At 31.9% G+C, this 15223-nt stretch overlaps 1 protein-coding gene and 2 long non-coding RNA genes across 4 annotated transcripts; 1 reads left to right on the top strand and 2 right to left on the bottom strand.

Annotated features, from left to right (window-relative positions):
* Positions 1-96: 96 nt before the first annotated feature.
* Positions 97-1264, bottom strand: LOC127904782 (uncharacterized). The gene is made up of 2 exons (XR_008058228.1): positions 1000-1264; positions 97-839 (listed from the first exon to the last, which is right to left on the bottom strand). It is a non-coding gene; the product is annotated as an uncharacterized LOC127904782 (long non-coding RNA).
* LOC112325158 (uncharacterized) lies at positions 838-2564 on the top strand. Of its 2 annotated transcripts, none has more exons than XR_002979201.2 (4): positions 838-1154; positions 1260-1345; positions 1910-2024; positions 2115-2564. It is a non-coding gene; the product is annotated as an uncharacterized LOC112325158 (long non-coding RNA). The 2 variants fall into 2 exon arrangements; XR_002979200.2 differs by having other exon boundaries at positions 884-1154; positions 1928-2024.
* Positions 2565-12599: 10035 nt separating this feature from the next.
* Positions 12600-14756, bottom strand: LOC7475811 (protein SENSITIVE TO PROTON RHIZOTOXICITY 1). Its single transcript, XM_002325527.4, is given in 1 exon segment — positions 12600-14756. A coding segment is annotated over 1 exon segment (1578 nt). The 5' UTR covers positions 14316-14756; the 3' UTR covers positions 12600-12737.
* Between the last annotated feature and the right edge of the window lie 467 nt (positions 14757-15223).

Genomic DNA, 15223 nt, shown 5'->3' with positions numbered 1-15223 from the left:
TCCCATTTCCTTGTTACAGTGATAGATGCATAATGGCAGAGCTCAATTCTTGCTATACGCCTTCTATCGATTCAAAATCCAGTGAAACGTATGTCATTTTCATGCCATTGAAAGAACAGTGGCCTTAGATTTATTAGCTCCACAACAGCGATGAGAAATATTGAAGGAGAGCATACAACTTCAAGAACTAAAAGAAGAGATTTGTTTTTTGCCAGCTTATCTCAGGATCGTCCTTCCCTTATTATCACAGTGGAGCAAAGATATCTGGCTTCAGAGAAGTGGCAGGGATATTAAATGATACCTACTAATAACACGCAATGGCATGGAACTCGTCTCCTTGCCAGAATTTATTCATCACGGGGTCTCCGTGAAGGGTCTCAGGAAGCAGGACTCTCGCGATGTGATCATGTCTTGTGACTCTCGGCACCAAAATTTTAGAACCTTGCACTGTTTCACATACATGACATAAATGAACATCTACATATATGTCGCCAAAACCTTCCTATAAAGAACCGTTGTCACTTTCTTCCCATTAGGTGCTTCCTGCTTGGTCCTTTTCTTTACCCTGACAAGTATTCTTCCTGAAAAAGAGTGCAAAATCTTCCTTGAAAGAGTTCAAGGGAAAAAGAAGAAGATGAAACTAGAAAAAAAGGATTTTAGAGATCGGAGAGACAGAAAACAAGAGCCATTTCAAGCAAAAAAACGAATCTATTCCTTCACGGGTTTGCTAGCCAACATTGCGTGCTGTCGTGCTAAATAATTGAAAACTGTGTGCTTCATGAAAACTATCCGCACTCTCTGTTCCAGCACTGCGTTCGACTTTATTACCAGATGTTAGCCTGGAGAGAGAAACACAGAAATACTTCACTTTCTTTATATATATATATATATATATATATATATATATATAGAGAGAGAGAGAGAGAGAGAGAGAGAGAGAGAGAGATCAAAGTCTGAAGGGTCTCCCTCCGATTCCAGAAAATATCTGTAGCCGCTTACTGTGTCTGGATCTTTTAAGGAAGGGCCGTAGAGCTCGTCGAGGAGGTGGGCTACGGTCAGGCCTAGCTTTGATGCAGATAATGAGTTCATGACGTTGCTTCATGGGTCAGATCCGGTTAAGGTGGAGCTTAATCGGCTTGAGAATGAAGTTAGAGGTGTGAATGTGGTTTGATCTACTGCTTTTTGAGCTGGATTATATTAATAATGATATTTATTTATTTATTAATGATTTTGTTCTTCGCTGTGCTGTTTCGGTGTAGATAAGGATAGAGAGCTGGGTGAAGCACAAGCCGAGATCAAGGCGTTGAGGTTCTCTGAGAGACTTAGAGAGAAGGCTGTCGAGGAGGTCATTTCTCCACTCTCTATCTCCGTTGATTTGTAGTGTTTTATTTGTATATTTATTTGCTCTTTATTTGATTTCTGTTCAAAAAAAAGTGAAGAATACCTCTAAGGATTTTATTTTTTGAACTGGGAATTAAATGGTGAATACTTTAATATACAAAATTTGAAAAAAAAAGGGTAATTGCATAATTCGGAAGCTAAAAATTGTAAGGAAAAAAAATGCAGAATTCTATATATACTGTTTTAGATGGAAAGGTAATGGGTTTTTAATCCTAACAGATTAACTGTCTGTTAACTATCTTCATGTTTCTTACAAGATTCAGAATATCTAGCCTTGTCCAAAGCCTTAATTCTTCAGACAAATCTACCTCAAAAACAATACTGTAATAAAATAAATAAAAATAAAAATATCCAAAAAAGAAAAGAAAAGAAAAACTGACTCTGTTCATACCACCAAGGGGACCCACTTTAAATACCTTCCTTCCATTTTCTTCTCTGCTGCCCTTATTTCTCCTCCTCCATTCTCCCCTCTTGTGACCCCTCCCTATTTTGGATTATCTGGATCCAGTTGGTCATGTGTTTTCAGAAGCACTTTGGAAAGCAGGCGTGTTCCCGAATTATCCGAGGATTTGCTGCTCTCGAAAAAGTTTCCCGAGCATTTCAGTAAATTGCATCTTGAACAAGTAAGAGTTTTCAGTATTCTGTTAAAAGAAATCTTGTTTTGTCTTGTTGGCTGATAGATGAGCTATTTAACGTATGAAAAATATGTTCAGGTTGATAAGGTTGCTTTGGATGCTTTGAATGATGGCGCAGAAGCTCGTTTGCAGGGTTTGGAGCCTTGGGTCCAGGTATGGAGTCGGTTTTCTGCCACACCCTTTTCTATTATGTGCATGTCCAATGCTCAAGATCCCAGGTAATCATTACATTTAGTGAATACTGTAGGAGATTTAGGGCTAGGCCTTTGTGGCTGATTGAACCTCTGTCATAGTTAAATATGTGTTGGTTAATGTATTGATGGTGCTCATTCAGTTAAATTCAGTTTTAGGCCCTAGAATCCTTGATATGCTTTAGAATAATGATACTTGCTTTATATCGAATTGTAGTTCTATTGAGGTCAAACCTTAGTCACACATAAACCACAACAATTAGAATTAATAATGGACTTTTACAAGGCATATATATTTTTTTTAATTATAATCATTTCTTTATCATTGAAAATCTCATGTACCTCTTTTTTTCTAGTCTTCTAGTATATAAATGTATAAATGTAGAAGAACATTTAAGGTTGAATATTTATATACTAGAAGGCTTGAATATTTAAAAGAGCAAGTTAAGGTTGTAGAAGAATAGTCTTGCAGTATATAAATGTAATGAGCAAGATTGCTCTTTTTACATGGTTTTTTTTTATCTATAGCTTGTTTTTCATTCTCTACTAATAGCCTTTTCATTCGCCATAACACAAAACAAACGACCCTTCTTTCTATTGAGACCAGCTTTCTTCCTTTCTCGTTTTCCTTCGTCTTATAGTTTGTTTCTCTCCACAAAAAACTCTTTCATTCTTAGAATATAAAAAACCATGAATATATTATCTAAAAAAATGTTTTCATATTTTAAAAAAACTCATAGGATTTGTACTTATACTTGCATTTGCTAAAATGTCTAAGATATAACATGGGTTATTTAAAGTATGAAAATATGTTTTTAGATAATAGGTTCATGGTTGCTTGTTTTCTAAAAATGAAAGAGCTTTTTGTGGAGAACAAACTATTAAAAAAAGGAAAACGAGCAAATAAAGAGGAAAGTTGGTTTCTCTAGAAAGAAGTAAAATGTTGAGTTTATTAGTATCGTCTACCTTAATTAACATACAGTATATTCATAAAATTAAATAGACATAAATATAAAATTCTAAAAACTAAAATAAGCAAGGCACATTATACAATTTGTTGACAACATATAGACCTTGAACATATTTTCCTTGATGGCCATAAAATACTTTTTTTTTTCTAGTAACCTATTAAAATAGCAAAGTGTAGTCTAATAACCCATCAAAACCTCTATCTATATATTTAAAACACCCCAGACTGTTATAAAAAAAAAATGAGATACTAAGATAGACTATTATGTTGGTTGCAATGCTGTGTTACATAGTCTACATTGCATTTGAAATGTAATCATATCAGCGTCCTTCTATATCCCATATAAGCTTTTTTACATGGTTTTTTTTTTTTTTTTATCTATAGCTTATTTTTTATTCTCTACTAATAGCCTTTTCATTCGCCATAACACAAAACAAACGACCCTTCTTTCTATTAAGACCGGCTTTCTTCCTTTCTTGTTTTTCTTCGTCTTATAGTTTGTTTCTCTCCATAAAAAACTTTTTCATTCTTAGAATATAAAAAACCATGAACATATTATCTAAAAAAATGTTTTCATACTTTAAAAAAACTCATAGGATTTGTACTTAGACTTGCTTTTGCTAAAATGTCTAAGATATAACATGGGTTGTTTAAAGTATGAAAATATTTTTTTAAATAATAGGTTCGTGGTTGTTTGTTTTCTAAAAATGAAAGAGCTTTTTGTGGAGAACAAACTATTAAAAGAAGAAAAACAAGCAAATAAAGAGGAAAGTTGGTCTCTCTAGAAAGAAGTAAAATGTTGAGTTTATTAGTATCATCTAACTTAATTAAAATACAATATATTCATAAAATTAAATATCAGGATAACATAAATATTAAAATTCTAAAAACTAAAATAAGCAAGGCACATTATACAATTTGTTGACAACATATAAACCTTGAATATATTTCCTTGATGGCCATAAAATACTTTTTTTTTTCTAGTAACCTATTAAAATAGCAAAATGTAGTTTAATAACCCATCCAAACCTCTATCTATATATTTAAAACACCCTAAACTGTTATAAAAAAAAAAAAGAGATACTAAGATAGACTGTTATATTGGTTGCAATGCTGTGTTCCATAGTCTACATTGCATTTGAAATGTAATCATATTAGCGTCCTTCTCTATCTCATATAAGCTTTTTTACATGGTTTTTTTTTTCTATAGCTTGTTTTTCATTATCCACTAATAGCCTTTTTCCTTCGCCATAACACAAAACAAACGACCCTTCTTTCTATTGAGACCAGCTTTTTTTCTTTCTCGTTTTTCTTCGTCTTATAGTTTGTTTCTTTCCACAAAAAACTTTTTCATTCTTAGAAAACAAACAACAATTAATATATTATCTAAAAAAATATTTTCATACTTTAAACAAACTCATAGGATTTGTACTTAGACTTGCTTTTGCTAAAATGTCTAAGATATAACATGGGTTGTTTAAAGTATGAAAATGTTTTTTTAAATAATATATTCATGGTTGTTTATTTTTTAAGAATGAAAGAGCTTTTTATGGAGAACAAACTATAAAAACAAGGAAAACGAGCAAATAAAGAGGAAAGTTGGTCTCTCTAGAAAGAAGTAAAATGTTGAGTTTATTAGTATCGTCTACCTTAATTAACATACAGTATATTCATAAAATTAAATATCTCTCTAGAAAGAAGTAAAATGTTGAGTTTATCAGTATCGTCTACTTTAATTAACATACAGTATATTCATAAAATTAAATATCAGGATGACATAAATATTAAAATTCTAAAAACTAAAATAAGCAAGGCACATTATACAATTTGTTGACAACATATAGACCTTGAATATATTTTCCTTGATGGCTATAAAATACTTTTTTTTTTCTAGTAACCTATTAAAATAGCAAAGTGTAGTCTAATAACCCATCAAAACCTCTATCTATATATTTAAAACACCCTAGACTGTTTTAAAAAAAATGAGATACTAAGATAGACTATTATATTGGTTGCAATGCTATGTTACATAGTCTACATTGCATTTGAAATGTAATCATAGCAGCGTCCTTCTCTATCTCATATAAGCTATTTTACATAATTTTTTTTTCTATAACTTGTTTTTTATTCTCCACTAATAGCCTTTTCATTCGCCATAACACAAAACAAACGACCCTTCTTTCTATTGAGACCAGCTTTCTTCCTTTCTTGTTTTCCTTCGTCTTATAGTTTATTTCTCTCTACAAAAAACTCTTTCATTCTTAGAATATAAACAACCATGAACATATTATCTAAAAAAATATTTTCATACTTTAAACAAACCATGTTATATTTTAGAATTTTTAGCAAAAACAAGTCTAATTTCAATTCCTATGAGTTTGCTTCTGATCGAGTGAGTTTTCAAGTTTATTTTATGTTCGGATGTGTTTTATCGTTTTATTTTCTCATTTTAAAATAATTTTTTTTTTCATATTAAACGGAGGATTAATAGTTATATAGATAAAAAATTTCTTGTTACCACCTATATTTCACAACTACGAAAACTGTTTCTTCATTTTCAAGGTGGATTTGTATGATATTTTAAAACAAACTTCTACATGTGTAAGAGTCTGTTGTTGATTTTCTTAAAAACCGAAACCTCGAAGTAGATTATCTTTCTTACAAACACAGACTAATGAGTTCTATTTAAAAAATACAGCCCTCCTCGCCCAGAACCTGGAAGATACTTATGATTTGTTATTGTTCACCGATAGATCTGGTTTATCTGTTGTTTCTACCAAACATGCTTTTATCTTGTACTAGAATAGGACACGTGAAAAATTTATAGTAGGTCGGAAATTATACAAGCAGATGTCATATAAAAAACTGAGGTTATGGATGGGAAAATGAGATTAGATTTTACAGTGGAGATGGAGTTTGAAAAAAAAATGAATTTCTACACTGTTTGTGATCCATTTTACGTAAAACTTTTTTAAAAAAATTTATCGATACTGAATTTTTAAATTTTAATTTCTACATGTAAATAATTTCTATAATTAATTATGTTTATTTTTATATTGTGTCTTTATTTACAAATTATTTTACAGCAAATTGTTTGATTTGATGGTCAAGTTTGAAAAACTATGTCCTGAATTGATCATGAGGGACAACAACCTTCCTCATTACATTTATATACTAGAAGACTTGAATATTTAAAAGAGCAAGTTAAGATACTTATGATTTGTTATTGTTCACCGATAGATCTGGTTTATCTGTTGTTTCTACCAAACATGCTTTTATCTTGTACTAGAATAGGACACGTGAAAAATTTATAGTAGGTCGAAAATCATACAAGCAGATGTCATATAAAAAGCTGAGGTTATGGATGGGAAAATGGGATTAGATTTTGCAGTGGAGATGGGGTTTGAAAAAAAAATGAATTTCTACACTGTTTGTGATCCATTTTACGTAAAAAAAATTTAAAAAAATTTATCGATACTGAATTTTTAAAGTTTAATTTCTACATGTAAATAATTTCTATAATTAATTATGTTTATTTTTATATTGTGTCTTTATTTACAAATTATTTTACAGCAAATTGTTTGATTTGATGGTCAAGTTTGAAAAACTATGTCTTGAATTGATCATGAGGGACAACAACCTTCCTCATTACATTTATATACTAGAAGACTTGAATATTTAAAAGAGCAAGTTAAGGTTGTAGAAGAACATTTATATTGATTTATGGATGTTGCTGCATAATTATTCTAATCTTCTAGTATATATAAATGTAATGAGCAAGGTTGCTCTCCCTCATAATCAATTCAGGATATAGTTTTTCAAACTTGACCATTAAATCAAATAATTTGGTATGAAATAAATTGTAAATAAAGACAAAATATAAAAATAAACATAATTAATTATAGAAATTATTTACTCGTAGAAATCAAGCTTTGCAAATTCAGTATTGATAATTTTTTTTAAAAGTTTTATGTAGAATGCATCACAAACAGTGTAGAACTTTATTTTTTTTTCAAACCTCATCTCCACTGCAAAATCTAATCTCATTTTTCCATCCATAACCTCAGCTTTTGATATGACATTTGCTTGCATAATTTTTGACCTGCTATAAATTTTCAAGTTTTCTATTTTAGTACAGGATAAAAGCTTATAATACATGTTTGGTAGATACAGTAGATAAACCAGATACATCGGTGAACAATATCAAATCATAAGGATCTTCCAGGTTCTAGGGCGAAGGGGGCTGTATTTTGTAAATAGAGCTGATTAGTCTGTGTTTATAAGAAAGATAATCTACTTTGATGTTTTGGTTTTTAAGAAAATTAACAACAGACTCTTACACATATATAGAAGTTTGTTTTAAAATACTATACAAATCCACCTTAGAAATGTAGAAACTCTTTTCGTAGTTGTGAAATATAGGTGGTAACAAGAAATTTTTATCTATATAACTATTAATCCTTTGTTTAAGATGCAAAAAAAATAATAATTATTTTAAAATGAGAAAATAAAACGATAAGACACACCCGAATAAAAAATAAACTTAAAAACTCACCTGATCAGAAGCAAACTCATAGGATTTGTACTTAGACTTGCTTTTGCTAAAATGTCTAAGATATAACATTAGTTGTTTAAAGTATGAAAATAATTTTTTAGATAATATGTTCATGGTTGTTTGTTTTCTAAGAATGAAATAGCTTTTTGTGGAGAACAAACTATAAAAAGAAGGAAAACGAGCAAATAAAGAGGAAAGTTGATCTCTCTAGAAAGAAGTAAAATGTTGAGTTTATTAGTATCGTCTACTTTAATTAACATACAGTATATTCATAAAATTAAATATCAGGATGACATAAATATTAAAATTCTAAAAACTAAAATAAACAAGGCACATTATACAATTTGTTGACAACATATAGACCTTGAATATATTTCCCTTGATGGCTATAAAATACATTTTTATTTCTAGTAACCTATTAAAATAGCAAAGTGTAGTCTAATAACCCATCCAAACCTCTATCTACCAAACATGCTTTTATCTTGTACTAGAATAGGACACGTGAAAAAATTATAGTATGTCAGAAATTATACAAGCAGATGTCATATCAAAAGCTGAGGTTATGGATGAGAAAATATGATTAGATTTTACAGTGGAGATGGGGTTTGAAAAACAAATGAAGTTATACACTGTTTGTGATGCATTCTACATAAAACTTTTTTTAAAACATTATCGATACTGAATTTGCAAAGCTTGATTTATATGAGTAAATAATTTATATAATTAATTATGTTTATTTTTATATTGTGTCTTTATTTACAATTTATTTTACAGCAAATTGTTTGATTTGATGGCCAAATTTAAAAAAACTATCTCCTTAATTGATCATGAGGAAAAACAACCTTACTCATTACATTTATATAATAGAAGACTAGAATAATTATGCAACAACGCCCATAAATGTAATGAGCAAGGTTGCTCTCTCATATGATCAATTCAGCACATAGTTTTTCAAACTTGGCCATTAAATCAAACAATTTGGTGTGAAATAAATTGTAAATAAAGACAAAATAAACATAATTAATTATAGAAATTATTTACTCGTAGAAATCAAGCTTTCCAAATTCAGTATCGATAATGTTTTAAAAAAAGTTTTATGTTGAATGCATCATAAACAGTGTATAACTTCTTCTTTTTTCAGACCCCATCTCCACTGCAAAAGCCAATCCCATTTTTCCATCCATAAGATCAGCTTTTGATATGACATCTAATTGCATAATTTCTCACCTACAATAAATTTTCAATTTTCCTATTCTAATACAGGATAAAAGCTTCTAATGCATGTTTGGTAGATACAGCAGATAAACCAGTTGCGTCGGTAAACAATAACAAATCATAAGGATTTTTCAGGTTCTGGGCGAAGGGGGCTGTTTTTTTTTTAAATAGAGCTGATTAGTCTGTATTTGTAAGCAAGGGCGGAGCCATGAATTTTTCCTACCTTGGGCTACAAAGCAAATACACATAAATTGTTTTTTAAAATCAATCATTAATTTGTATATATAAATTTGTCAAGTTAATAATAAAGTTTCAATCCAAATACATAACATAAAATTTAAAATTTAAAGTACATAAAATTGAAAAAAAATTAAAAACAAATTACACTATCGAAGTTGCACCCTTCAATGTTTTGTGAAATAGAATTCATTTATGATCGAATCTGAATCAATATCTTCAATAAACTCTCATTCAATGTAAATCAACATAGAATCTGCTAAGAACTCTTCCATTTTATTTCAAAGCACAGTTTTAACATGTTTCATAACTGAAAATACCTGTTCTGTGATGGCATTGAAAACAAGCAAGGTCAAAACAAGATAAATCAACCTATCAATCAAATGATAGAGCTGCGACTTATTTGTTTCGACTAATCCTCGATATAATTCAGAAATGGTAGACATATTCTAAAAACTCTTATGATGAATCACATCAATCTAATAATGCTCTAGTTGAGATCTAAAAAAATGTATCTTTTGTTCATTAAAATCTTCAGGATAAAATTTGAACTTATAAATTTTTGCATGAACATTATAATGCAACTTTACCTAATTAATTAACATTCTAACCTAATTTTAACCCTCATGATTAACCATACGAAGAATAAACATATCACACAACTTATAAATTTAACCCTCATAGTAATTCGGTTCAAGAACACCAAATTACAAGAAACCAAATATTATTTATGGGATACTGCTTCAGTTCATGGTAAACTAAAAACCAAAGAAATTTTATGTATGTATATCTTGTATTAATTTCTTGGAGATTCCCATTTTAGTAGAGTTCTATTTACTTTCCATGGACAAATTTGCACTAAATTATCTTTCTTTGGATAACGATTAGAATGTTTTCTAACCATGTATTTAATAAAGTCCACAGAAATGCCATCAACTTGTTTACCTCCTCTCCCTCTATTCTATTCAATTTACCATGTCTCATATGCACTAATTAAGTAAACATATGATTTTGACCTGGGCTACAACCCACCCTAGTCTCCTACACTTCTCAGCCCTTGTTTGTAAGAAAGATAATCTACTTTGATGTTTTGGTTTTTAAGAAAATCAACAACAGACTCTTACACGCATATAGAAGTTTGTTTTAAAATACCATACAAATCCACTTCGGAAATGTAGTGAAATATTGGTGGTAACAAGAAATTTTTATCTATATAACTATTAATCCCCTGTTTAATATGCAAAAAAAATAATTTAAAATGAGAAAATAAAACTTTAAAACTCACCCGATCAGAAGCAAACTCATAGAATTTGTACTTAGACTTGCTTTTGCTAAAATGTCTAAGATATAACATGAGTTGTTTAAAGTATAAAACATTTTTTTAGATAATATGTTCATGATTGTTTGTTTTCTAAGAATGAAAGAGCTTTTTATGGAGAGGAAAACAAACTATAAGAAGGAAAACGAGAAAGGAAGAAAAATGAAGAAAGCTGGTCTCACTAGAAAGAAGGGTTGTTTGTTTTGTGTTATGGCGAACGAAGAGGCTGTTAGTAGAGGATGAAAAACAAGCTATAGGAAAAAAAACATGTAAAAAGCTTGTCTGAGATAGAGAAGGACGCTAGTATGATTACATTTCAAATGCAATGTGGACTATGTAACGCATCATTGCAACCGACAGAATAGTCTATCTTAGTACCTCATTTTTTTTTATAACAATCTGGGGTGTTTTTTGCATATTAAACAGAGGATTAATAGTTATATAAATAAAAATTTCTTGTTACCACCTATATTTCACAATTACAAAAAGAGTTTCTTCATTTTCAAGGTGGATTTGTATGATATTTTAAAACAAACTTCTATATATGTGTAAGAGTCTGTTGTTGACTTTCTTAAAAGTCAAAACATCAAAGTAGATTATCTTTCTTACAAACACTGACTAATTAGTTCTATTTACAAAAAACAGCCCCCTTAGCCCAGAACCTAGAAGATCCTTATGATTTGTTATTGTTCACCGATGCATCTAGTTTATTTGTTGTATCTATCAAACATGTTTTAGAATCTTTTATTATGTACTAGAATATGACACGTGAAAAATTTATAGTAGGTCAGAAATTATGCAAACAGATGTCATATCAAAAGCTGAGGTTATGGATTGGAAAATAGGATTAGATTTTGTAGTGGAGATGGGGTTTGAAAAAAAAATGAAGTTCTACACTGTTTGTGATACATTATACGTAGAACTTTTTAAAATAAAATTATCGATACTAAATTTACAAAGTTTGATTTCTACATGTAAATAATTTTATAATTAATTATGTTTATTTTTATATTTTGTCTTTATTTATAATTTATTTTACAGTAAATTATTTAATTTGATGTTTAAGTTTAAAAAACTATATCCTGAATTGATCATAAGAAAGAACAACCTTATTCATTATATTTATATAATACAAGACTAGAATATTTAAAAGACTAAGATAAGGTTGCAGAAGAACATTTCAAACAAACAATTACCAATATTTATATTAATTTATGGACGTTGCTGCATAATTATTCTAACCTTCTAGGACACCTCTAAATCATTGTGTCACTATAACAACAAAAACTTAGAGGTACCGATACATCTAAGCAAAATAGCCCTTGCTCATTTCATAAGTATCTAGGCCCAAACATTAGACCGAGGACCCCTTCTCCCTTGATCCCTTCGATGCGCTTCACAAGGCGTGGTATAATGCTTAGGGTAATCATAAGCTTGCCTCCCCTCCTAGTTGGGCTAGGAAACCCAAGGTTATTTCTTGGCCTCGTTTTATTTAAGATAGGGTGATCCATGCCTGAACCCAAGGCTATCAGCTAGGGTAAGCTATGCTTGAATCCAAGGCCATCTCTTGGCTTCCTCTTTGTTGGGCTAGGACAAGTTATGCCCAAACCCATAGCAATCTCTTAGACTTCCTTCTAATTGGGCTTGGGCAAGCCGTGCCTCTCCTAGTTGGGCTAGGACAAACCATGTCCAAACCCAAGACTTGTTTTGCAAGAGATCACGAACCACTATCCGGAATTTCTCCAACAATTTCAAAGCCCATCAACCAGCGGTGAAAAAAGCCGAGTATCTCTTGAAGTTACTCTAGACTTCAAACACTTTCGCTTTACCAGATTTGAAATTCTTTGGGCATCTGAAAATGTTGTTTACTAAATAGTGAAGACATCATCAGTGAAAGGCCTCGTGTTCCAAATTAGTCAGAAGTATATAATGAATGATCACGAGTGTATCTTATAATATCTAAAACTATCACAGATCTGGCTGTTATCAAACAAAAATTCATGTTGAGATACCATGGGGCTTCAAGAAGTATGAACCTGTGATAAAGCTGCAGTATCAAAATTTACTATTAAGAAAATGGCTAAAGAACAAGCATTTATTTGAACTCATGAAATTACATCGGACAGCCTCACCTTACAAATGTACTAGGATTTGAAATATGAGATCCATGATCATGAGCTAATAGTAAAAGCTAATACTAAAATAACTATATATGTTATTGAAGATTATTAGAAGTGGACTCCCCGCCGGTTTTCTGACTGTAATTACGGGATCAAGAAAGAAGAAAAGAGAATGAACTCTCTGAATCATCAAATGGAGGTCGAGGAAACTCATGGAACCCACCAAAATTACATGTATCGAAGTTCAACGGTGAGAAACAACTGGAAGGATCATCAGCATCGTCGTTCACTTCCATAACATTTTTAGCCCCACTTCCGGTAGCAGCATGAGAGCCAAAGCTGAAATTTATGTTTCCGACCTTATTTGATGCTTCGTTCCCGTCAACTTTATCAGATGACACAGCTGGTCCTTTAGTTTCCTCGAGAGGAATAGCAGGAGTATGGCCTTGGAACAGAGCAATGTGTCCAAAAAGCTTGTCTTTCCTCGAGAATGTTGTGCCACAGGAACAAAGCCATCTATCCTTGCCACAATGCTTCTCATGAGTTTTAAGATCTGCAGTCACTGAGAATTTCTTGGTGTTGCATCGGCTGCAGGTGTAGCTTTTGTCACAGTGGGTTCTCTTGTAATGGTTTTTGACGCATAAAATAGACTTCAAAGGCTGAAACTTCTTGTGATCCTTGTTACGCTTGCAGCCAGAAAAAGGGCAGGAATACCTCTTAATAACCACTGGATCTGAGCTGGATTCCTTGTTGGGTTTTGCAAGTGCAGCAGGGGTTTTGTACTCATCACCATGGCCTCTCATATGCATCCTCAAATTTGCATCCCGCTTGAACCCTTTCCCGCATATTGTGCAGAAGTGGGTGTGTGGTGCTAGTATTTCCTCTTTTTCTAGTTGTAATATATCATAGGAACCAGGTGGAAGGTAATCTCCTTCATCAGCATCTTCTTCCTCTTTCGTTTCATGTTCTTCAATGAAGTGGTTCTGGTCAGTCCCACAATTACCAGTACCATCCATCTTGTCGGACTGATCAGAAACTCTTCTTCCACTACCATGTTGCGGCTTTGGACTGCAATTCATGCCCGCCACAGGAGGAAAAAGAAGTCCTCCAAGCTGCCCAAGATGTCCATTAGGAGTGTCTGTAGAAAGTGTATGTTTCACAGATGGGAGAAGGCTACCTGCAGTAGAGATCAGCTGAACAATAATTGAAGTGAGATCAGCAGTTATGAGAAACTGCTGTTGCTGAGTTACGAGTTGATCCTGTCCCCCAAGACCCTGACCTTTGCGGCCAACAAATAAATGCACCAAATCTTGAAGATGATGGATCTTTTGCTCTAGAAAAGAGAGATTACTAAGCATGGCTCTTGGATCCCAGTCTTGGACTTTGTTTGTTTCAAGTGTCTCAATACTTTTTCCATCTTCTTGATGATCCAGAATTTTGGTTTGATTGTTGCGGTTGGAAAGAAGCAAATATCCAGATTCCGATGCTTGGTTGAATCCTCCGAAAGGTGGTGATATTATGTTGTCCTCCCACTTTTGCTGCTGCTTCTGCTGTTGCTGTAAATTGAAATCGGTGAAGGATGGATTCTCCGAGGACATCCTTCTCGGCAATTCATTACCGGAGGATGAAGTATCTGCCCATACATCTACAGATAGCCTATCTGTAAGATCCATATATCCTCTCCTCTCCTCTCCACACAGTATGTGGAATCAAAGCTAACAAAAAGCTGGGATCTTAGCAAGACACACTTTGACCTTGCTTCAACTCGGCTGCTCCATGTATTTTGAGAAAGAAAAATTGTGCTCTAACAGCATCGATATTATACCAGCAAAGGTCTCCGCTACCATGGAGGGTACAGTATCACCAAAACTAAATCAAACCCATCAACAGGACTGTTATTTGTAGCAGTTTGATTTGATTTGACTGATGGCACCCCATTAATCAGAACCGTTGGTTGGGTCACTCATGGTATAAGTGGCACATTGACAAAAAAAAGACAACTTTTGTGAAGTTTCATTGGACTAAGGAAGATTCTCACTGAGTCTCTTTAGAGTTGAGATGCACCTGCACTCGTGTGCATTGCACTTGACTTGCTCTCTGCTTGTGTTTTTCACCTTTTCTTTTCTTTCTCTTTCTAGGACTTCAACAATAATGTCAATAATTTAAGAGAGATTTAATAAATATATTATCTGGCTATTAGATTTATGTTTATTGGGGGAGGGTTAACTGGGGGAGTGGGAGGGAGGTTACCCGGTTACCAGGAAGCTATAACACCTTTTTTTTTATTATTATTATTTATTATTAGTCTAGGAGATTGGAAAAAAAGAATTAAATTTCATAAATTTTTAGTATTCTTAAGTGACAAATGGTAACTTTGTGACTAAGAAAAAAAATTTGAATAGAAAAACTACACAACACAAAAAAAAAAAAATGATACCATGAAATTGAAAATTTAATCAATATTCATAAATAGTATAATAATGTAAGAGAAAAATATGTCTCCATTTTGGATGTGTTTTTTGATATCATAGAGTTTTGTTCATTGAGAAACAAAAAGATAATGTTTCTCTTAATAAAATAA

This window comes from Populus trichocarpa, chromosome 19 (genome assembly GCF_000002775.5).
Source record: "Populus trichocarpa isolate Nisqually-1 chromosome 19, P.trichocarpa_v4.1, whole genome shotgun sequence".
Classification (NCBI taxonomy): Eukaryota; Viridiplantae; Streptophyta; class Magnoliopsida; order Malpighiales; family Salicaceae; genus Populus; species Populus trichocarpa.
This window is presented reverse-complemented; position numbering and strand designations above follow the sequence as displayed.